The 26,365-nt window shown below is 25.2% G+C and overlaps 1 protein-coding gene across 1 annotated transcript in view; it reads right to left on the bottom strand.

Moving 5' to 3' along the window:
• Positions 1-2,767: 2,767 nt before the first annotated feature.
• Positions 2,768-26,365, bottom strand: part of LOC129981548 (uncharacterized) — a 39,307-nt gene continuing 15,709 nt past the window's right edge. Inside the window, exons 5-14 of the mRNA XM_056092423.1 lie at positions 23,789-24,000; positions 22,143-22,287; positions 20,279-20,692; positions 15,662-15,743; positions 13,762-13,897; positions 11,844-11,977; positions 9,847-9,999; positions 5,740-5,886; positions 4,251-4,368; positions 2,768-3,015 (exon numbers count right to left, since the gene is read on the bottom strand). Of these exons, the coding sequence (XP_055948398.1) occupies positions 2,825-3,015; positions 4,251-4,368; positions 5,740-5,886; positions 9,847-9,999; positions 11,844-11,977; positions 13,762-13,897; positions 15,662-15,743; positions 20,279-20,692; positions 22,143-22,287; positions 23,789-24,000 (1,732 nt within the window). The 3' untranslated portion in view covers positions 2,768-2,824. The remainder of the gene's footprint in view (positions 3,016-4,250; positions 4,369-5,739; positions 5,887-9,846; positions 10,000-11,843; positions 11,978-13,761; positions 13,898-15,661; positions 15,744-20,278; positions 20,693-22,142; positions 22,288-23,788; positions 24,001-26,365) is intronic.

Here is a 26,365-nt window from a genome sequence, read left to right as displayed (position 1 = left end):
CTCTGATATCGGCTGTACATCAACGACTGATAGCTACTAATGAGAAAAAAAAAGAAAAGAAAAAACAAGCATGAACATTCAAACTACGGACACATGTGTACCAAATTAAGCTTTCCTAGTTTAATTTGTTTAAATATCAAAAATTATGGTCAGATATTGTCTGAACAAACCTCGCGAATCATTTTTATACAGCCGAAATAGTAAATATTAAGCAGTCATATGAGAAAATACGATGATTGCTTGCCAATTTGATATTTAACTGAGTGATAAAGTTTAATATAATAGCCGACTTATGAGCAAGTATAGGTATGAAATTAAATTGCCTTCTAATAAAAACGTTTAGTTTTCTGTGAAAAAATTTTAAGGTAAAATAATATATAATCATTTATTGACTTAAAATGCATCAAAATTGTGAAAATTCAAAGAAAAAAATACACAAAAAAAAATCGTTTCATTCATCAGTCAAAGATTTGTTGAAAAAAATTGTTTTCAAACATCTGCTAAGGATTTAAAACCGCAGTTTTCAAACATCTATCAGTCATTCAGTACATGACCTTTCTGCCATAATTCCGCCAAAACTCAAGAAATTGCCGTCATTTTTACTCTTTCGTTCAAATGAATTGATTATAAAATATGATAATGGAAAAGAATGTACGAAATATATAGAATATAAGTTATTAATAAACCATATAATAATCATGATTTTGATATAATTTATTTTATTGATGCTTGTCTCGAGAGAAAATTGCATTTTACTGAAAAGTTTTGCTAAAGTTTAAGGTCACGAATGATTCTTTAATACTATGGGATTTCTTAATTAAATCACAAAACACATTTTATTCAATTATAATACTCAGTGGCCACAGTATGTTTGAATATATCCTTTGAAATATTTATAAATTTCATTTTAAAAGGAGTTATTAATTAATTCTAAATTATTTGTTAATAATGTTTTTTTTAAATCGTGTTCTATAATTTACACTGTACCCATTAATTTTTTTCATAAAAAAGCAAATTAATAAATCTATCAAAAAAACATTTAATAAAGACTGTTTTGGAACATGTCATATTTCACGAAAAAAATCATGTATAGTCTGTTCTTCAATCTTATTAATAAAAGAATGAAAAACATTTTCTGTCTTGTTCTCTACAATACTTGCATCAAAATAAACAAAGAGATTAAAATGTTTCTTCTGCAAATTATAAAGAATAAAATAAAATAATTTATCGAAGATTGCATGCAAAGATAAAAGCTCTAACTTTTAATGAGAGTTTGATGAGTATATTTGATGTGGATACATCATTCTTTGCAAACAATGCTGATACTAAAATGTAAAGAAGCAACAAAAAGAATTTTTGCACATGAGCATTTAATTACCTCTAAGTGAGGCTATCACGGAATAAACACTGCATATTTGACATATCTTACACTCTGACAGTAATTACCTTCCACAGAATTCCAAGTAATGAAAATTTTTATAACAATTTTTTTTTTAATTAAAGGAAGGAAATCTTTGTATCTATCATTTATAACCGTGAATATAAGGATGTGATTGAATAGAGAAAGCTGGTTTAATTATGGAATTTATTTCATTCCAAAAAACTTTAATGTATAAGCAAATTTCCACATCATTATGTTCCCATTGAGATACAACATGAGGATGTATTTTAAAAAGTAGAATTTTACTTTATGTATGAAAAACGTGTTTTACAATTTGAGCAGAAGTTTGAAGTCAGATGTGATTGATTTGGATTAAAATCAAATTTATATTTGAAGTGGAGAAAATTAAAACCCTTATTACATTTTTTTATCATTTATTTTAATTTAAAAAGTAAAAGTATTAACAAACATTTTCTTTTTACTAAACAAAACTGTTTTGAAAAAGATTCAAATCAATTCATTTATGTAAAAAGAAATGACAATTTACAAAATAAACTATCTAAAACTATAATACCATAAAATATAATATAAATTTAAAAAAAAAAATTTTGATAAAAAAAAAATTTTAAGGAAAAATATCTGTGAATAAGTTTCCCAAATATTATTCCCAATGATGTAACAATCCGGTGGCAAGGGCATACAAATGCATGCCCAGCTTTATGTGGTGCTATTATGACAACACTTATTGCATTTACATCATATTTTGAAATACAAATATTATGCTCCTGGGCACCATCTATATCCATTAAGTCACTGATGACAACTGGTGGCAAAAAAAGGCATATTATGCCAAGGTGCTTATTACCTTCACTATGCCGCTAATCACTTCATAAAAATAGTAATTTTGTTCAGAAGTCAAAAAATTTTCAGTAGAAAAGTACTTTTCAGAATCTATCTACCTTTATCTGTCTATAGACATTTCCCTTTAGAATTTTTTTTCTCTCCTCTTTCTTCCATCACTTTATTGCATGTTCAAAATGAAAGCTAGGGAATTTTATCTTGTGAAGCCATTGAAGAATCAACTTTTCAATTTCTTCATGAATCGCCTGATGCTGAAAACATCCACAACCAAGGAAATCACAACAAACAATAAAAAGGACCATGGGTATTAGGTTTGACATGTCAAACTGACAAACAATTTAATTTTTTTTTTAAATAATATATTAAATAATTAATTGAATAAATTTTTATTAGTTTACTTAATATTAATTATACTCCTACAAAAATTTATATGATGCCCTTTATCGATCCATAAAGTAATTATACAAGGTAGATAGCATATTGGAAAAATATCAAATATTCATAAAAAATAAAAAATTCTATTCATTTAAAAGAAATTTCTTTAATAAGAACTTTAGTTACATAAGCTAAGATACATTAACATCAACTAATAGATGAAGCAGTATTTTCTGTTGATATCGGATCAGAATAGTTTGTTAATTTTTTGTCTGGAATATTTTGAGAAAGTTCATCTTTCTTTGCAGGAGCACAGTATCCTTTTCTTAAAGGTACATTGGAACTGAGTGATTCAATCCAATCTTTTGTTTCATAGTATTTCAGCAGAATATCAAAAACTAGATACAAAAGACAGCATGAAAATTTGAATTACTGATAAATATTTACAAATACTAAAATATTAAATAAATAATTATAAACATGATAGTCAGATAAGATTAAAAAAAAAACACCCTTACATAATAAAAATGTATACATTTTTTTTTCTATCAACAGCTATTTTTTAAGATTTTTACAACTATTAAATATGCTTTTCATTTACAAATACAAGATATTTTCAAAATTATGGGACAACTTATAAAAATAAGTCAGCATACAAAAATTTATCATGTTTTACAGCAGAATAAGGAGGCCTAAATGCAAAGAGGAAGGGGGTCATTACAGGGGACTCTACAGAGAATTAAATAAAAATATATCCAGATAAAAATGTAAAATGTAGATTTTTAAAGGAATACAAATTTACAGAAGCAAAAAATTTAAATTATATAAAATTAGATAGTTTGCATTACAAGTCATATGTAACATGACAAATATGATGAGACAATTAGGATTCAGTATCAAGAGCAACAAACCTTTGGAATATTTAATTGCTCAAAGGACTTAATACTGAAAATGATACAAGATTTTATACATGTAACTCGGTTAAATTTGTAATCCATTAAACCTATGCTGCAAATTTTATATGTTATATTCCTTTCTTTGATTTGATTCATTGACAAAAAAAGTGCTGCCACCTTTGCATGTGAGACTCCATGCTGTTTTACAAAAATCATATTTCTGTGTGCCTGACTGGCAATAACACTTTGCATATGAATTGAAAAAAATGCTAATCAATGCAATAGACTTCTGAAATTGAAATTACAAGCATGCTAAAGAATTTTCAATTTCAATATGAATGGTCTTTTAAGCTATCAAACTCGAATATAAACATTACTATATATATATATATATATAATATAGCAACACATGCTGTGCTTAGCAACATTCATTATAAAATTTATAAAGATAGATACATAATAATAGAATCACAAATATAATTATAAAAGAATGTTTTATCATAATTTCAAAACAAAACTGTATGCACAAAATTAAGTTTCAAATCACTTAAACCTTTTCAGCAGCATGTTACTTTTAAAAAAAGGCATATTTTTAAAAATATCCATATTTTATAAAGGATTATGTTTTAAGTTAAGACAGGAAACATATTTAGTAATTTTGATAAATTCAATATCTTTAAAAAAACATATGATGTAAAATGGAATAAAATTTATATATGTAGAAAAATATTTAATACCTTGATTAACAGTAAGAACTGTTGTCCCAGGATTTGCAGAATAGGGCACTAAATACTCAACAATAGGCAAACGAGCAGTTTTGATGTTAAAATTTTTAGCATGATTAAGACTCAAATCCTAAAATAAATATATATAATTAAGAATACACTTTTGATAATTTATTGGTACCTACCATCAATGTATATAATTATTTACTGACATCTGTAATACTATTTTGGCATCTGGTCCTGTCTGACTGATTCAGAAGGATTTTATTTTTATGTTCCAATTAAACATTTTATCCACTGGGATTCAATACGCTGAGATTTTCAATTAAATAATTTATGTAACTTGATAGTAATGGCTTTCTCAGCAAAAACTACAAATTTTGATAATAACATAACTCATACAATTTTAGAAGTTAAACACTGTACTATGCATTTCCCTAATTCTCTGTCTTCTTCCCTTACATTCACATTTTAATTTGAAACAGAAACAATAAAACTTTAACTAATACAAAAAGTTTTTTTTTTTAATATAAATACAGAAGATAAATCGAATCTTTCATCGCTGAAGCATTATATATAATAAGGAACACATTTTTTTTTTTTTACTTGATGCAATAACTCAGAGGAGTATTCAATAAAAAATGTTCTGTTTCTATATAAAATTTTGTTTACAGCATTAAGAAAAAAAATTTATTGCATATAGCTTGAAGTGGATTGTTAGAGCTTCCCACAGTACTAACCACACAAGCAAGCATAACATCTTCATGCAAATTAAATTTTATTTTTATTTTGTATGAAATATACTATTGAAAAATATGCTAAAAATATTTTTTTAATTGAAAAAACTATATGGTAAAATAATAAACATAATTGAAAAGATAACTTTTTAAATTTTAAAATTTTGTAAAAAGTAATTATTGAGCTGTAATGTTTATGAAAATTATTGCTGAAAAAACGAGAAAATTTCGCTTAATTTTTAATTAATTATAATTAGAATTAGAAAAAAATCATTCTTCAGTCACTGTTCATTCAGAAGCTATCCTTCACAAGCTTGTATATATATTGAGAATTCTACCTTTCAAACCCAAGAGTGTGTGCATCTTTCTTATGCATACACAACTCAATACCATTCCAAAATTATATGTCTTTTCATATAACCAGGTAAGTGTTTAATACTGAATGAATACAGAAGCAGACTAAGCCTATATAATTATACATAACTAAGGATTGACTGTTGCTATTTTAAAGGTAAAATCTAACTTTACATTTTACCTTTGCATTTCATAGATACATATAGATATTTTATCCAAGAAAAAGGAATTATATATAAATAAAAAATGCATTATATGTATTTTTAAATCAATATTTTTTTACATCACTTAGTAAGAAATTTTACTAATTTCTCAAACATTCAGACTTCTTAATTCCTTTTTTGGCTACAAAAAGAATAACAAAATATCATAATTACAAAGAACAAAAAGTACAATATATATATATGTACCTTTTTAACAGTATCATCCACTATTCCACCAATAACATACACTTTATTGGAATCCAGCGTTTCCAAAACATTTTCTGAGTCAGGAGACAAATAAATGATATTTTCTGAGTCGAATAAATCTTCAGGAGCTTCTGGTGTCATATCAACCTGGCAAAGTAAATAAAATTAAAATTAATAATGTTCAAGAACTTCAAATGAAAAAAAAAAAACTTTACATTACAAGATATATTAAGGTAATAGTTTCATGTAATATATTGTAATTATTAAAATTCATTAATATTAAATCCTTACAATCAATTATTAAAGTTTACAGCTAATAAGAGAATATAAGAAACTAATACAACTGTCATGAATCGAAAATTTAGAAAAACTTTTATTCTATTTTTGTTGTTTTTATGCAGTAGTTTCCTTTTAATAAAGTATTGTATTAAACAAAATTTCTTTCAGCACCTCGATTTTGAGTAACATTTACACATTATTAAAAAAAGTTTCTCTGCATCGGGTTTTTTTTTTGTTTTTGTTGTTTGTTTTTTTGCAAAATTTTGTGATTTTTTTTTTATTGAAGTTCCAAACAAATTCAGCAAATCGCAGTGGCATAGCAACTGGGAAACTTGACAGACTATAAAGAGCTCAGGTGGCAATTTTTAGGTATGCCATAAAAGTAAAACATCACTGTGTTATATATTTATGTCAAATATGATAGACGTTAGAAAAAAAAATGAAATCATACACTGAAAGTTATTAATCTTTATGAAACTACTGCTGATATAATTATACATCATCAAAAATGCAATTTAACATTGCTACAAATTTACTTCCATCACTTCATATGTACTTGCTTCAATTACAGCATATAGAGAATTATCTAATTATCCACCACATTAATGTAAACATTATAATTCCTGAATATCCTAACAGAGGGTGCCATATTACAAAAAGTTAAAAAGACAAGATAGCGAATGATAAAGAAGATAATGAAGGAGTTCTTAAAAACATTCAGAGGAAGGAAAACTAACAGTATGTGAGACAGTATGAAAGTGATTACATATTTAAGAAAATGTTGCAAGCAATGTGCTTCAATCTATACAAAAAAATTAATGAGAAATGTGTTATTTATACAAAATCTATACATTACACACTTTTTCACAGTTTAGGATAAAAAAAGTCAATAAAGTTGATAGGCAAGTTTCAGCCTTTCTATCCTCATTTTTATAGCTTAACATACAACCTAATTAATATAATTTTTAAGTGGAATGATGAGATTTTATTACGCAAAGACTCGGCATTATACTCCATTCAAATAGAGCTTGAAGAAAATTTTTGTTATAAAATTTAATTCCCCTTCAACATTTCTATAAGTTCTAAACAACAGTACAGAATTGAGAGATACATTGCAGTACTTATGCTAAATTTCAAACACAACAAAAAGAAGTTTCTAAATGTAATTTGCCCAATATCATATATTTACATTTTTTTTATATATTTAATATATTGTCTTCAATCTAGAAAATTTTCTAAACACAATGTTGTCAACTTCATAAATATAGAAAATAAGAGTCTCCAAAATACAGACTTTGTCAATTTTGTGCAGTAAAATATAAAAATTATTAATAATTTTTAGAACTGTATTCATTAATTTCCCCATAGACAAAATTCTCTTTGGAAAAAAAATCTTATTTCTTCACCTATTCACAATTATTTTGCTTAAATAAATTTAAAGAAATCGCATTCATGTGTTTTTTAACTTATAAAGTTATTTCTTATATTCAGTCATCTAAGATTTTAATTAGAATTACAATGCAATCAGCTCAAGGCATCAATATTTCTTAATAATAAGCAAATTATAATATTATATGCAAAGTAGAAGGTAATCGGGAGTAAATTATCTTGCCTTTTTTTTTCATGAAATGCATAATTTTAATTTTACAAATATTATTTTATTTATTCAAAAATTAATTCAGCATCATACTTCCACTACTTTCGACCAATGTATATGTAAAACATGCTTTGAAGAAACAGTCATGAAGTCAATTTTTATTCTTAATAATTTCAATGAAATAATCCAATTTTGATCTTTTGTCAGAATTTCTTCATTCAAGCCATGGCAAGTATGGTGCAGCATCCCAAACAGAGAGGCAGAAAGAGAGAGTGTGTGAAAGAGTTTAAGCTTATATCATTTTGAATTTGTTCACTCGTTGCTTTAATTTCATGGGGGAAATAATATGCTATGCAACTCAGAAGTTAAAATTACAGTGAAGCCTGAGTTTGAGAGACTGAGAAATTATTTTTAGAACAGGTTAATAAGAAAATATTACATATAATATTTATATAGTTCAATGATTCTTTTATTCAATCTTTTTAGTAATAATATATTACCAACTATCAGAGGACAAATTCATATGTTACAGTTATTTTATTCAAAAAAATGTCAAGAAAACATACTTATCACCAAGACAAAGGAATTCAGATACAAACAAAAAAATTGATCATGATATTATTTTAAAATTTATTAATAATTTTTTTTGTTTAAATATTTTGTTAAAAAAGCATTTTTACAATATCATTTTTATTCAAAAGTTAAATCTATGAAATGCTTGAGACAATTTGCAAAAGATAATCGCCTTTGAGAATCAAAATGAAAAAACAAAATCGATTTTTGCAATAAAACCATCAAATGGAATCTTTTTTCTGTCTCTATAAGGAGATAAATACCATAAAGAGCTTTTATATACTGTTTCCAAGGTTCATGAGTTTAACATTTTTGCCATACTCATTTACAATAAGTGATAAGTAAAGAGAAAAAATGTTCTTCATTCAAACTATCCCAAATGATCCTGCATCATAAGTGATTCTTTTTAAGTGTCGCATATAGATGCATTCAAATATCTCAAAATAAATCTAAATTATTTTCCACTTGCCAATTTTGATGGTCAACTGGTTCACAAGAGTTAATGGTAGTATTTAATTTCGATAGCATCTCTAAGCTATAACTTCATCTTGATGATTCCATTAAAACAATTATTTTTAAGCATTAAATTGCCATTCACATTAATGAAATGCTATTTTAATAATCTTACATAAGATTTGTCCATTGTATGTCTGTACCATCCTAATAGAGTCAAGTCAAATGACATCACAGTGCTGTTAAAAACCAAACTGCATTGTTACTTTTGTAATATTGCAACTTCGCTTTTTTTTTTTTCATTTGTCATTAAACTAGAGAGATATTAAACAGAATCATTCTTCCTTAGCTTTTAACAAAGGAAGAAAGGCACGCAATTATATATTTGACGAAAAAATGAAAGCTATTTGATTTTCAGGGCAACAATGTAACCTATTGCTGAAAATTAGGGCAAAAAATTAAAAATTGCCAAAATTAAAAAAACATTTTTCTTGAATTTTAAATTGGTATCATTAAAAAGGTAACCTTTAAAATTTTGAATAATGTAAAAATTATTTTTATTTAACAATAATTTCAGATATATATTATAGTAACATCAAAATTTCAATTAATTTTTAATTAATTAAAATTTTTAAATATTGCTCTGTAATCATATTCTAATGATATGCCATATGGAGCCGAACACATACAGAGAGAAAATATATTCATTTGTATTAGTAGTAGTAATGACATCTTTGAAAATGTTTTAAAAATTTGCACATAACTTTTTATGTTCTTATTAATTTATTATATAATAACAGTAACACATATATTTCTACCATGAAATAGTAAGAAAATGCAAAATGAAATATTAACAATTGAAATTAATATTGTGAATTACATCAACATGAAAATGCATATCTGTGAATCCCTTTTAATAAATTAATTATTTAAAATTTAAAAAATAATAGTGTTTCTACATTTATACAATCAGTTTTCGACAGCTATCAAATAACAGTGTTGATTTTACAAATCCTATGTTTTGCAAGAATGCTGAATTAATATACAATACATTAAATTCATTTTTCTATTTATTATTTTATTACAATACATGCTATTTATTTGTCAATTATTTTAGCATAGATTATATCTATAAGAAAAAAACTCAAACAATATGTAAATTATATTCTATGAAACGAGTATGAATTATAAATATATATTCTTACTATATAAGATGAAAACCCATCGCACTTTGATTCACATATTTTATAAAGTTCATCTGTTGGACTGAAACTGCAGAAATATAAATGAACAGGATTGCTGCTGTGTCGATTAGAACCATACAACCTTCGCAACTGAGATGATAATCGCGATAATTCCTAAATAATAAAAAAGAATCCACAACATAAATACAATTTATCTGATTTAAATTCCAAAGCATAGTCCTAATAAGGTAAAATAGAGATGAATTATATTTTTAATTATAAGATCAATTTTTCTTAAATAATCAAATATTTAGCCATGGTCTGAGTAGATTAAAAAGTTGTTCAATTAAATCTAAAATTCAAAAAATCAAATTATTCCAGAAAATTAACATGATTATTCCATATAAGCATATAGAAAACATAAAGATGAATAAAAATATGTGCAGGCAGTATAAATACTAGATTTTACACCATTCTGTAAACTTTCTAGTGTAGGATAATAGTTTGAAAATCATCTCAACTGAATTCTAGTATAGGTCAAAAAGATGCAGAAATAAAAGCAAATTAAAATAAATATTACTACTAAATAATTTATACTTCAGATGTAGGCTGTCACCTTAATGCTTCATCACTCTGATAGTGGTAGGATTACAGCTGATGATAATGACGACCTCCTCATCACTTGAAATAATTGGAACATTGAAGTGGGCAATATCACTTGTTAAGTAATAATATAACCAACACTACAAGATTATGTGCCAGTTTCTAACATACTAATAAAATGAGATACCTCTAAATGAAGGTACCTTTTAAATGAAAGAAACAAATTAATGCTATGAATAACTCTTAAGAACTTATTCCTAATACCTTAATCTTATGGTCAGCATTATTTGCAAAAATTAGTTTCCTTATAACAGGAAAAATATCACACCATTTGATTGACAATTTATAGAAAGAATAACACTGGTTTCCATTAATTAAAAACAAATTATGTTTTTTCACAAAATTCAAATGCATATTTACAAATCTCCTAACAATTTAAGTAAAATGACTTCCTATGTGCCTACACACTTGTTTAAAAGTAGCATGTTTTATATGCTGATTTTTTTTTTTTAATATGCATATTTATTTGTAACAAACAATGGCATACAACTAAAAATATTTAGATTTATGATAACTTAAATATTGTAAAGATTAACATATTTTATGATTAAGTTTTAAAATAATATTATTCATTTTGATATGAGATATGCTGAATATGCTATTTAAAAGTGATTAAAAACCTCTTGCTTTCCATTATGAATTCCAGTTATAAATTTTCGCTGTATTTCAAAACTACTGATTGTTTAGCTGTTATTGTAATAATTAGCTTATACAACAAGAAATAAATTGAAATACAATACAAATTACAAGGAAACATATGTAACAAAACTTGAAAAATAAACTCAAATACATCACAAATTACAAAGAAACACATGCAACAAAACAAGACTCTTAGAATATAATAATCTAAACAATTCTAGCAACCTCAAGAGAAAAGAAATCGAAATTCTTTGGGGGAATGTTTCATTAGGACAAAGAAATTTATATATGTAAGAAGGAAAAAGTTCTATTTTAATATAAATAAAAGAACTAGGGAATAAAACCCCTCTTACTTATTATGTAAATAAAAAAAATAGCTTTAATACAAATATTTCTGCTCAAAATTTATAATTTTACAACTGAATTCTAATTAATTAAAATTAATTTGTAATAAATTTTTAAAAAAAGGTGTCATTAAATTTGATCCTTGTTATTTATCTTATTTAAAATTAATTAATAATTTAACATTTAAAACACCAATAACGGAATCTTTAAATCCCAATTTCATTAAATTTTTTTATCAATTCATTTTAATTTTATTTTAAGATTTTTTTAGAGGTCAGCTAATGCCAACATAAGTAACACAGCATTTCATAAATACTCCATTAAAGAAATTAAGGAAAAGCAGGAAAAAAAAAAGGTATGTAATAACTTACTTTAGTCTCCATTGAAGAAGCAAAACCAAGATTAATACATATTTTAGGTGCTGTACCTTGTGCTGATAAAAGACGTTCTTTAATCAACATCTTTTGTTGCTTTTTAGTTATTTTTTCCTTTTTATCATTAACATCTAAAGAATTAAACAAAATAATCAAAAAATATTGATAAATTAGAAAAACTATATATATATCAAGATAATAATTTTATATTAGAGGATGAAATCAATATAGGCAACAAAAGAGATTATAGCAATTTTTGCAAACCGTATTGAGAAATTAAATGAAAAGATACTCCCTTCATCCCCAAAATTTGTAATAGAATGATGTGAATAAAGTTCATATGTATGCAGAAAATCTATTATTAGATACTAAATGTCTGCAAAAATCAATAATGTTTTACACAGTGATTTTATTAATAAAATTAAGGTTTCAATTTTAAAGATATATAAAAGAGTTGAAAATAGATTTCATGATTATGTAATATTTATCAAATTTTTCATTAAAACAGTTTAAAATTAAAGGTATTTTAAATGTTTGTAGCAAATAAATAATTGTAAAAAATTAGGCAAAAATTGGTATTTATATCTTTTTTATTTTACAATTTATTACACAACACACTTTGAAATATTTTTAAAGAAATTTTATCGTTTCATCCCGTAAAATAACGCCAAAAATTAAATAAACCAGTAATATGATATTCAAATTACATGGTTATTTTTTAAATAGTTTTTGGAGTTCTTTAGTCAAATTTTAAGAAATTAGATTTATGCATAATGTTCATTTTTTATTTCATAATAAAGTATTATTCCAAATACTTTCATAATCATAAGCAGATAAATAGAATAGTAGAAAATCTCACAGAAAGGAGATTTTTTAAATTTTCAATCATTCTAATAATATAAATTAAATTAATAAAATCCTAATATAATAATCATGATATTTTTATTAAGTATTAATCACCTTTGGTGATCAGTTGTTTGGTGAGGCTTAATGGTTACTAAAAATTTTAATTAAATATTTGATGGACAGTGATTTTAATGGTTTCCTCAGCAAAATATTTTTAAAACTTAAATCTTAGAAAGTCATATAAGTCAATCTATTTTAGAAGCATTATGCTGTTCTATTTCTGTCCTGTTCTATTCTGTAGCATTATCCTAACTTTCTATCTATTGTTTTATACAATCGCAACATGGAACAATAAGCCAAATCTTCATACTTTAATCACCACAAATAAAAAAAAGCCATAAACATTTCAATGAAATAATAAAAATATAACAAATTTAAAGTAAGATTTACATAACAAATAAATAATAGAATCATTTAAGGTAAAAAAAGTTTCTTTAAGAATCAATTAATTAATCAAAATTTGAATAATGAGATAACAGCAAGTTTTACTGCAAAAAAAAACATAATTGTCAACATGATAATAGCATGCCGATAAAAGCTAGTTTTATTTGTACATGTTAAATGAGCTTGTGCATGTTAAATTTTATTTGTATTTTTTTATGAAATATACTGATGTAAAATAATCTAAAATATTTTTTTAGATTATTTAGATAAAGAATTTAAAAAATATATAGTATACATTAAATATAAAAAAATTATAAAAGCAAAAAAAAAAAAAAAAAAACCACTCATGGGAAAGATAACTTTTGGAATTTCAAGATGATGACAAAGATGATATTTGTGCTATAAGGATTCTAAAACAGATCACAGAAAAAAGCCAAAATTATGCTTCATTTACAACTAATCAAATTTTTTTTTTAAAAAAAATCATTTGAAGTTCCATATTTCCATTTCAAAATTTATAAGTGCTAACTTTGCAAACTTTAGGTCAAATCGTTGGCCTGCACAACACAAACACATTCATCTTTATTAATAGTAAAAGAAATTTTAAAAATCATGACATTATCACCTTCTACATCAGGTGCAACTGCTTGTGCTTTCATCTCGGCTAATTTTTGTTTTCTCCGCAACTTTTTCGTTTTTCTCTTTTCTTTCATAGCTGCAACAACACGCTCATGATGTCTAGCTCTTCTTTGCTTCTTTTTCTGAAATTATCATAAATTTGACACTGACAATTAATATTGTTTCACTAGCGTGAAGCAATTCCTGAATGGTGATCTATTAATCAAGCTAAATTGTATATATAGAGTAAAAAGAAATATTTAAAAACAACACTAATCAAAATAAACAATGAATTTACTTTCACCAAAAATATTGAATTATTATTTTTTGCCAATCTAATTAATAACCTAGAAATTACAATATTTAATTAATTCACTGAATTAGTTAATTGAAAGAAAGGATATTTTATAACTTTCAAATTATAATTCATCTTTATTTTACATGCATCATATTAAAATAAGGCACTATTATGTCTTTAAAATAAAAGCAAAAAAAAAAAAAGTAAGGAGTAGAAAAATTTTGTAATACAAAACAAAAATTGAAGAAAACAGACAATGATTTTTAAAAAAAAATGGAAAATTAAAATATGCAAATAATATTGAAAAATTGAGTACAATCATAACATAATATATGCATTTTTATTGCAAAACCAAATTAATTTGCTTTATTCATATAAATTTTATAGTCTTTAACTGAAAAATCTAAGTGAATAATAAAAAAGAATAATGTTTTAAAATAAAAAAAATATTCTGAATTCAGTTCAAATTAATGCTAATAAAATTTATTAAGCTTTTCTTTGTTTCTATTTTTTGGGATAATTTAAAACAGCATGAAATATTCTCTGCAAAAATATTTTTTCAGAAAAATTAGATTTCTTATTTTTGACATCCACAAAAAGAATTTTAATAAATTAAATGCCAAAAATTTTGACAATATGCAATTTGTAACATTTACTTCATAAAGCTACTCTAACTTGAAAACTAAAGGCAGCAATAAAACATCATATTGGTCTTTAGGATTCAATATTTTCTGTTGCTAACTATTTATATTTCAATGCATCATAATTAACAAATTACAAAAGAAATATATCACACAATAACTATTAAAATGGTTTTGATAAGATTCTGATATACCAAATTGATACTTTCTGATGTACCAAATAAGAACAGTTTAAAATAAATATGCATATTATATGTGTTGATATAAACATTTAATTTGATAATCATTATAAATAAAGTAAACATCCATTTACTTATGTGAAATCAAATGCATTAATTTGAATTATTCAAGTTGTTTATATTAATGACAAAAAAAAAATTCAATAAATATTACAAATATTAAATATCTTAACTGACTATATGCATAATTCTTTTTACAAACATATTAATAAAAATATGTAAAATATTAAATTCATATTTTAGCAGTTTATATGTGATTTATTTCAATTTTACTACCATGTGAATTTTGAATAGCAAAATATTAAGAAAAAAAATCAATATCAAATCTTCAATTAATTGCTTTTATGTTCTAATCAAGCAATCTACTTGAGATGATAATTTTGAGCCACGATGAGATGATGGGTTGTACCAGCAACACATCTCTAAATTTCTATGCCATATTTGTAGGAGGACATTTGACATCTGATGATAATCTTAAAATGTTTCAGATTCACATAATCATTTTATTTTTGGCAGGATAGGGGTCTGAACCTCAAGCTCCTTAATCCAAAAACTTGAATCTTACAACTTGACTTCTACAGCCCATTGCAACATTTTAGAGAAATTAATAAAATATTATTGAAATATAAATACTATTTTAAGTTAATAATTCTTAAAAGATTAAATGCTAATATTTGATAAGGAATTAAAATTGCATTTACACTGAATAAAAATTGCAACTTTACTCACAGACATGTACATTTCTACTGGATTCTCATTTGTCTTTTCTGAAGAAGAATCAAAATATTTACTAAAACAGCCTCTGCTTTTCCTGTAAAAATATTTTTGAATCATAAAACTAAAACAATAACTCATATAAAAGAGAGATAAATATTCCGAATATTCAAGTTAGGAAATAACATTAGCTGGTTGTACATTTAACTATTATCTGATAAAAAATCAGTAAAAATGTTATAAAGATGAAAATTTAGGGGAAAAGGATGGCATCCATTTTCTAAAGATGAAAATGAATAATCACGTTTTAGGGTCATTTTCAAAATTTGGTGCCATTTGTTGTCCATGTGAAACACATTTTTTTTACAAGATGTTATAAAGTTTAAATGATTTTTCTTTTTACCATGCTTTTTAACAGGCAATTTCCAGTGGAGAAACAATGAAATTAAAATAATTCATCTGATTTTTTATTTTTTTTTTCTAATAAAGAAGTTGAGAGGAAACAAAAATTCAGCTGTCCAAATCATAAAACTCAAAATGTTTTTTGCTGCATTACTTTCCAAAAATTAAAATTTTTTATTCTGACATATTTTTTTATTGTGAAATATACTTTTAATTATGTTATAAAGAAGGTTTTAATAACCTTTTAAGAAGAATAGATGATTTTTACCAATTAAATACAGCTGTCCAGACATTAAGTCATGTCTGTTACCATACAATATTTTCAACATTTTAAGCAACAAGATTGAAATTTTGAAATGACAACACTTGTACACCAGTGAAACATGTTCTAATAAAGAAATGCAAGCAGTCATCTTGAATGTTTGATGTTTGATTGAAGAAGCTGAAGCCTTTTTGTGTTAAGTATTTTTATTGCATGTCATGTCTGTTACCTTAATACTTTGTATAAAATATATTTATTTATTTATTTATTCAACTGATTAATTTAGATTTTTAGGTTTTTAATTTTAATTAAAATTTATTTTCATGTTTTTATGGAATTATTTAGTTTCCTTAATTTTTGTATTTTGAAATGTCATGTCTGTTACTGGTCATGTCTGTTACTCTATATAGTAACAGACATGACAATCTTGGTAACAGACTTGACATGTTTCAAGATTTGAAATATGGTTCAATTTTTGGGTTTGTTTTGTTTAAATTTTAGTTAATATTTTAGGAAGAATTTTTTAAGGGTGGGGGGGGGGAGGGAATAAATGTCAGTTCTTACTTTTTAAAAGCGCATGTTTGTTTTTCATTTTCTCTTATCTTCTTTGTTTTTTATTATCACATTGTATTTACTGAATTGATTAATGTTTGCAATGTTATCAAATCATTTGCTTTATTAAACTTTACTTCCGAAAATTACGTGTGCAAACATGCTACAGAAGTGCAGGCATTTCATTTCGGGGGATCGAGAAAGCAGGCAACTCTGCATACTGGCGTTTTATATCTAAGAAACCAGCATGAACCAATTTCGTTCTACACAGTTTCCGAATGTCACGACCATGGTCCTGCAGCAATTTGGGCTCACCTTCAGCCAATATTCAACGAGCTTAAGAGAATTTCCCCCGAAGTTGAAATTATCCACTTTTTTTCTGATGGCCCTACCACGCAATATCTGCAGAAGAAAAATTTCTTCCTTTTGAATGAGCATATAGCAAATAATGGTTATAAGTATGGATCATGGTCTTTTTTTTGAGGTTGGTCACGGCAAGGGTGCTGCTGATGGAATAGGGTAGCCATTAAGAGAGCTGCTGACAAAATAGTTGCACAGGGGACAGATATACACGATGCAAAAACTCTGTTTAATGTTTTAATAAATAAAACAAACATTCAGCTTCATTATATCTGTGAAACAGATGTAGAAATGTTTAAAAAAATAATTCCATCTGATATTCCGGTTTTAAAAGGAACGATGAGCGTACATCAAATTTTTTCTTTTGGGAATGACTCAATGTTTTTTAGGGATTTAAGCTGTTTCTGCAGACAGAAAAATGTCTGTGACTGTTTTACAGTTAATGTATTTACATTAAAAGAAAATGAACAAGAAAGCACAGCCATGACAATAAATAACGCAGAAAATAATTGTAAATCTTTTTCTTCTCCTTTATCCAACAATTTTCAACAAGATATTCAAGAAGAAAGATTCGTACTTGTAAAATTGAAGGGTAAACGATCGATAAAATATTTCGTGTCAGAAATAATCGACATCCAGGACAACAATTTTACAGTTAAGTATTTAAAAAAAGTCAGGAATCATGCAAAGTTCTTTTGAGAGGATGATAAAGAATATAATATTGAAGCAGAGGATATTGTAATGAAACTTCCAAATCCAAATCTAACTGGATGCTCTTTTCGCCAATTATAATATTTGATGTGGATCTCTCCAAATATGATGTTGAATAAATAGCATTGTAACTCAAGAAAATACTAAAAAATAAAATGTGTACACATGTTCCAATTCTGTATCTGTGAATTTCAAATAATATATACATATTTTTTTTTTATTTTATAGTAAAAAGTTATGTACTAAAAGAGAAACACATTTTAGCTTAATTCTATCTTTCAAGCTTTACATCAAAATTTGGCTCCTGAATTTATGTCATGTCTGTTACTCAGTGTCACGTCTGTTACTTTGTGTCATGTCTGTTACCATTTCAAAATTTTCCTTAAAAAGTTTAAATTGACATAATATTGCTACAATTAGAGTTACATATTAATTGACTCTGCCTAGTATATATAAGAATGACAAACATTTTGCATTAATTGTTTTTTATAGTATTTTATATTAAAAAAATCCTTGTAAGAATTCTATATTAGTAACAGACATGACAAACAAAAGTATAAAAATACCATAAGAAATATTTTTTTATTCGAAAGTCTTTATTATATGGGTAAAATGACTCTATACTTATATTAAATATAGCTTTACATTATTGTACACTGAACTTAAAAACTAAAATTACAAGAAAAATGTCCGGTAACAGACATGACAATTTTAATCATATCTGACCAAAAAAACATCAATTAAAAATATACAAAAGAAAAAAATGTATCAAAAATATTCAAGTAATATACAGAAATAATGTCTGTTTAATAATATTACAAAAAATTTACTAATTAAATTTTTTTTTATTTTTGTCTTTTCAATTTTCAAATGGCACCGAATTTTGAAAATGACCCTTTAATAACAAATTTATTTTTGCAACTCCATATTACTGTCTTAAACTACACTATTATTAAAACACATACTTAAATTATGATTCCGAAACAATAATTAACTTTAAAACAAAAATTAAAATTCTCAAAACTAGAAACAATTCTGATTTCTAATTTATATAAATACTAAATTATATGTATGATATTGTATAAGATGATTATACATTCAAATCTACTATTTTTATATAAGCGAATTTAATACAGAAATCCCTTTATAATTTGCAACTTTTTTTGCAATTAAAATGACCATATCAGTTAAATAAAATGATTTTCAAAAATTATTGAAGATAAATACCTTTAAGAGCTATTACTTTAAAATAAAATTAAAAATTAATAAGTTGCTAATTTTTAAGAAATGATATTAAATTTAATTGAATATTGCAGGTAGCAATTTGAAAGCAAATAACTAAAATGGTTTAGAAAATCCAATATTTTCTTTCAATACAAATAACAATATTTATAGTAGTCATCTTTTTTATGCTTGAAAATACAACATTTAATGAATATAAAATTAAATATTATTCATTACAAAATTTTCACAAAAATACTTCTTGAAGCTTAAAAGATTTGTCACAAAATAGCTACTAAAACACTTCTTCATGATTCATAGTATTTGTGAGAGGAGGAAAAAATAATGCAAAAAAAAATGTGAAATAAAAAAAAAAATCCTAAATGAAGAAACCCAATGAGAGTTAATTTAAGGCAGTTTGATCCAATTTAAGGCAGTGGCATAGCACCAAGAGGGATATTGAGATCCAGGTCTGATCCTATACAGACCTAATGCAGAATCATTAATGCAGAAATGAAATATCATAAATGCATGAAAGCATAATGTCATGCTCTGGGCAGCATTGATATTTACTATATTGCCAATGAGACTGACGATGAAAAAATAATATTATTCTCCAGACACCTTTCACCTTAAAACACCACTGATTTGAAGGGTAAAATTTCAAAACTTATCAGTTGCAAAGGTTAGCTAAATTAGTTGGAATAAGATCGAACATGTGACTACAGCATTAGATACCTGGTACTTTATCCACTAATCACTTGAACTTCAAGAACATAACATGCATGAATCATTTCATGTTAACTCTAAAGAGATTAGACACTGATAACAAAATTCCCCCCCCCCCAATATTTAGTAGAACAATTTGCACAGTCTCACATGCTTTAACAGTTAAAACTTAACAATTTAATTAATTTTAATTCATTATCATCAAACTTTTATAAAAACCTTCCTTATGCATTGTATTTGCATACAAAATATAACTATTCTGTATTTTCAATCCTTAAAGAATTCAAACTATTTATGCATTTCACTATTTTCATGTAGATTATTTTAGAATTGAATGATCTAATATATAAGCAAAGATTCTATCAAATATCATATGCAAATAAAATTTTACTCACTCAGTGATTGCAATCCTTGGTCTTGAATGACAAACCCAGATGGGTAAATACTTGATAGTATCATCCGTCCCATCATTTATATTATCATTTCTGGAATCTGTGTCATTAATTAAATTTTCATTGCTATCAAACAGGTTGTGATTTCTTGTAGAATGCAACTGAAAATTCTCTTCATTATCATAAACTAAGGGTATAGTCTGTGATGTTTGATTATTTGTGTCAGAAAATTCATCAAAATTGAAATTAATGGACTCAAGTATATAATCTGGATCATTATCTTTACCAATAGTGTTTGACTTTTCTGCATAAGAAAGTTTTGCTGGGAGTTTTTTAAGTATTTCAACAACAGAATAAAAATCTGCTAATGTTGAGCCTTCAGTAAGTATTTCTCTCACTTCATCATCTTGATATATACTGGTATCAAATAAAAAATAGTAAATGTTTGTCAGTATAAATGCTTATTATTAAATCACATTTGTTATATATTACATTATGCAAAGCAATATAATATGATAAGCAAATTATACACAAAAAAATTCTTTTTGCAGAGAAAAAGGAGATTGATCCATATTACAATGAAGTAAATATTTAGGCCGATGATGTAAATTGATTCAGTGAATAAGACGAGGGAAAATTCCTTTTTCAATCATTAGCAAACATTTATAAGAGCTTAGCAGGATACTTGTGTTTCACATTAATGGAAAAAAATTTAATGAAAACAGTATATCATATCTGCATTTCATAAATGATAAAATGAATTGCTAGCTATTACATAAATTAAAAAGAACTTAAAAGTTGTGACAAGTTAGCACAAACCAGATCAAACACTGAAATTTCTCAAAGGAAAATTACGCCATTAGTCTAAAAAAATTACTAAAATATCATAAATTTTAAATCATTCCAATATGCACCATCAAAAACTAGTAAAATTGGATAAAGTAATTAAAGGAAAATGTCCAAGACTGACAAATTGTTTAGGAATTTTTTTTTTTTTTTTTTTTTTTTTTTTTTTTTTATCTATGATAATGAAGGATTGTGAATATCTCTAGTTACAAATAATATTTTTAAGATTCTAATAATTTTTTATACATCTTTAATATAAAAAAATTATCGAATTTTAGTTAAGAATTTATATTACAACCCTTATGAAGCATAAAGTTTGGTACACCAAATCATCATTTATTAAATGTTCTCAAAAATTCTTTGAATAGTAAAAGTTACAATAAAAAGAATACAGTGTGATGCCAGTTCAGTTTTTGATTGATAAGGACAAGTTCTATAAATATGTGGGATATAGAAGTTGCAAAAAAAAAGGAAAAAAAAAAAGATTATAACCTATTATTGAATAAAATGTAAAGTATATTTTTTGATAAATAGTTTATGCATTTTATTTCAAGATTTATGTTTAAATTCATATGAGCAAAATAGCATTTATTTTTGAGCCACCTAATGCAAAGAAAAATCTATCAGAAACTCTTTAATAAACAGAAGAAAAGAATGATTATCAACATGACTTAGAGTATTATTGTTTCACATTCCTTGTATTCGAGTCTTGCATTTGAATCTGAATATGATAGTTAGGGTTATACATTCATATCTTGATTTAGTCATCTTACAAATGTCTTTCCTTTTTTTTTTTTTTTTAATTTCATTTATTTTTGTTCAAATATACACTATTCAAAAATCTACACACATGCATTTTATTCTGCTCTAAAAGTTATGAGTTCAACAGTAAGTGGTTGTCCAATTTAAATACTGCAAATACTATTCAAGAATTTCCTATCTGATTATAAATAATGTAATTTATAAAATAAATTTTAATTTTATAATTTAACAACTAAAAATATGAAATGGAAATTCTTACCACAGGTATAAAATTTTAAATAAATGACAACGAACACATCTGATAGGAGTACTATATTTATCAGCTAACTGCAAATATTCTTCTACTACTTTCCAAACTGGTGGATTCTTGCCAGAAAATAATGCAGGATTATGTAACAGAGCCTCTGTACACAATATAAATACACAATGAAATTAGAATAAATTATTGTTAGTTCACAGTATCATTTCAGTTTTTAGAAAAATTCTAAATACCACATTACTTAAAAATAGAAAATGTTTCTTCCTTAAACTTAAATAAAATTTATTAATTCATGGCAAACTGAATGCATATTTACAGTAAGAATGTAGAATACAAATACATGGGTCAAAAATATAAGTTTATGTTTCATTATACAAAACAATTTCATTCTTATAGAAACTAGATTTGTTTTGGAAAACATAAAAAAAATAACAATGGCAACATCAATGCAATGGCATCTTGTCAACTTAGAAATTAGTAATGCTGCAACAATATTTTTTAAGAGATAGCAATTAAAAAAGAATATTTTACCCATAAGTAATAAAATCTAAATTTCAAATCCACATATGAAATCTGTTGCATTTTAAATGCATTAAATAATCAGCATATGATATAAATTCCTTGTGGTTTTGCAAATCAAAAATTATATGAAAGTAAATGCAGCAGCCAAAAGTAACAGAATCTTCCTCTCTACACATATTTCCAACTCTGCCAGTCAGCCTGTTAATATTCATCCAAAAATGAATATCAAATAAAATATGCAATAAATGATTTTTAACATTTATCATGTCGTATGAGTAATATTTTTAATAATTTATCCTTCATTAAGAATTTTTATATGAATAATATTATAGAAAACTACTCAAATTCCTTTCTCCTCCCCCCCCCCTCTCCAATCCAAAACAGTAACCTCAAAAGAAAAAAAAAAGAAAATTTAACTTTGAAAAATAAATTAAAGAAGTGCTGCAGACAGATTTACAGCCTGATGGATGATGCTGCCACTAGATTAATGGCTTTTTTCTGTTGTTTTTAGTCTCATCTTTACAACCAACTTCATTATCTGATGGGTTTTGAAAAATGGTTCATTTCAAAATTACCCCAAAGCAAAATCAATAATTTTGAATTAAATAGGAAGCATACTTCTTTTCATAATAAAAAACAATTATTTGGTTTGGTGAATTCTACTAAATATAAAATAATTTCATATTCCAATTTTCAAATTTGGAGCATATATTTATAAAGTTTAGGTATACAAGTTAAATGAGTCAAATCTAAATAGCACTACATTTTGAATATTTCCATTTAATTACTGGTTTTATATAAGCAGAAATTCTATACTGTATCCGAGGTTAGTTATTAACAAGTGCATAAAATAAGGAATCTTAAAAATCAAATTATGAAATTTTTATTACAAATTTTTGTGCAGATTGTTTTGTTTACTGGGCTATAAAAGATGTTCATTGTGAGTCACCGGAAGTTCATGACTTTGGTGTTTTTCCTTTGCAGAATCGGAACATTCAAATAGTTTGATTCAACTCCAGAGACAGAAATGTTTGTTTCTATACCAAAATGTGTCCAATGTTACAGAAACCTTCATATACTCTTCTTTATTTTGAATCAAAGCAAACATAAAATGAAATAAATACCTGCAGACATTACAGCATCTGCTTTAGTGTATTCCAAGCAAGCTTCTACATCATCAAAGGTTAAAATATTCCCATTTGCAATCACTGGTATATTTACATTAGCTTTGATTTCTTTAATAACTTCCCAAGATGCTAAACCAGTAGCATGACCTTTTTGCTCTCTAGTTCTTCCATGAACAGTTAGAATAGAGCAGCCAGCATGTTCCAACATTCTAAAAAAAAAATCATTTCATTATATTTATTTTCAAAAATTGACAAAATAATATGAATGTTTTTATTAAAATTATACTTTGTGGTGCAATGAAGAAGCAGAAAAACGTTTTATTATAGAACTTAGAAGTTGTGTAACAGCTCAACTCTACCTTGTTTATTGGCTTGTTTTCTAAAGATTTGAAACATGCATTAGAGCTACCTCTGTTAATCTACGGTCATTATATTTAAATGTTTTAAATGTAAATATTAAATGTTTATGTCGTCTTACTTTGGATTGAATTATTTTAACAAGAATACACCAAATGTATGACAGCATGACTTCTTCAGTTTAGCTTTAGTCATTCAATAACTTTTTAAAATTATTATTCATACAAATCGAATTAGATACTCTTAATAGAGAATAGATATTCTTAAAAAAAAGATATATAAGTAAAAAATTGAAATATTAATATTCAAAAATATTAAATAACTTCAAGAGTAATTCATTAATTTTGATGGAAAAAATTGACTTAGTAAAGAAGAAGAAGAAAACATAAATGTTACAAAAAATACAATACAAATATTGTTGCAAGAATAAATCTAAAATTCCACTTAACCATCAATAATGTTTATCAATATTACCAGACATCTAGAATACCTTTAACTGACTTAAGTAGGAACTCAAATGATATGCTTACCAGAAAATACCCCAATGAACATAAGATATGTACAATATCTTCATTCCAATTCTGAATGTTGGACAATGTCATGAACATATGGTAATAATGTTGTTGGACATTTTGTGTTAATACAACAAACAAATGTGACTATTTTTTTTATTTTTTTTATTAGAATTTACATGTAATTTGCAATTTTGCCTTGTTCCATTGAACTTCTTAAAAACAATGTTAAATATTGTTTATAATTCAAATTTATTCTTGATAATTGCTAGTGAAAATTATTAAAACTATTCAATGAAATTATTTTTAAGCCATTACAATTTACTGTTTATTTATTACATATTATTAGTTAAAAACATTAAATATCAAAAATAAATCTTTACTTGCATTTTCAATTCAAAAATTATTTTTCTTTTTTCCCTTTGGTGCATTCATTTTAAATCCATTTCTTCTTAATTTGTATTGCTGGATAAATTGAATTTTTCTAGTGATATTATCAGCTTTGAATTAATCAAATTCCACTATAATTTCTTTCAACTGATTTCAGTCTTTGGCTTTATTCAATTATCTTCATCCTTTGTTCTGTATAAGGAGAATCCATACACAATGAAGCCAGAAATTCTTGAAAGCCATCTGCACAGATCCAAAATGGCTTAGATATCGTATCGGTAATAACTGATTCAAACTTTTGCAAATTCTAGTTTTTATAGTTTCTCAGGTATGCCAAGGATTCTTACATACTTTTAACTGTGTAATTAATAGCTGAATCATTACTGGAGATAAAAATAATTTCAGTATTTTCTGTAATTGATACCAAAGGAGAAAAAGACAAAATAACCACACATACCAAGGAATGAAAAAGTCATTAGAAGATAACCACACATTAGCAATCTTTTCATTATTGTGCTTCAATAAAACAGTGGAGTGGACTATAAAACTGATAAGGGAAAAAAACTGCCCTTTGCAACTGCAACTTTAATCAGCTGATTGTCAAGTATTTAATATGTGAAATCTGATTTTATCAAAATTTTACAATAAAGGTTATAATTTATTAAAAGTAGAGACTATTTCTTTATAATAATAATTGAACACATGAAAATGACATTAAATGTTTCATTTAAAAAATGCAAGAACAAATGCTTAAAAGATAAAATTCTTAAACTGAAGTTTGTTTGTTTTTTCAATAATCACCCTTTCCAATTTCATATGCAATTATCAATTTAAAAAATAAAAATTTGACCATACTACTTATGAGCAACCAAAGAAAAATTGCTGCAATTGATTTACAAAAACTTCAAATTCAAATATAATGAATAAATATAATCAATTACAATTCAAGGTGCATTTTTATTTATATAAAATATTTAATATAAAATCATAAAATTTAGCAAAAATTTAATTGATATGATTGAAAATAATTATGATATTTTATCAATATATTAGAATTATATTCAGAGATATTTTATGATAAAAACTGAAGAAAAATAGCATAAATACTATGTATAATGTAATGTTGTTGGTGGCAGTTCAAAAAACTTTTACAATTTAAAGACAATCATTTTTATATTAACACCAAATAATAAACCTCCAATAATCCTGATTTATAAATTTTAAATTTAATTACCAGAAGCAATTAAATATCATTTGCTAAAATAATCTTCAGTTTACTGGGTTTAAAGTTATAATGGCATACTGATAAACAATA

This window comes from Argiope bruennichi, chromosome 8 (assembly GCF_947563725.1).
Source record: "Argiope bruennichi chromosome 8, qqArgBrue1.1, whole genome shotgun sequence".
In the NCBI taxonomy this organism is placed as follows: domain Eukaryota; kingdom Metazoa; phylum Arthropoda; class Arachnida; order Araneae; family Araneidae; genus Argiope; species Argiope bruennichi.
The sequence above is the reverse complement of the archived record's forward strand: the minus strand, read 5'-3'. Positions and strand labels throughout refer to the sequence as shown.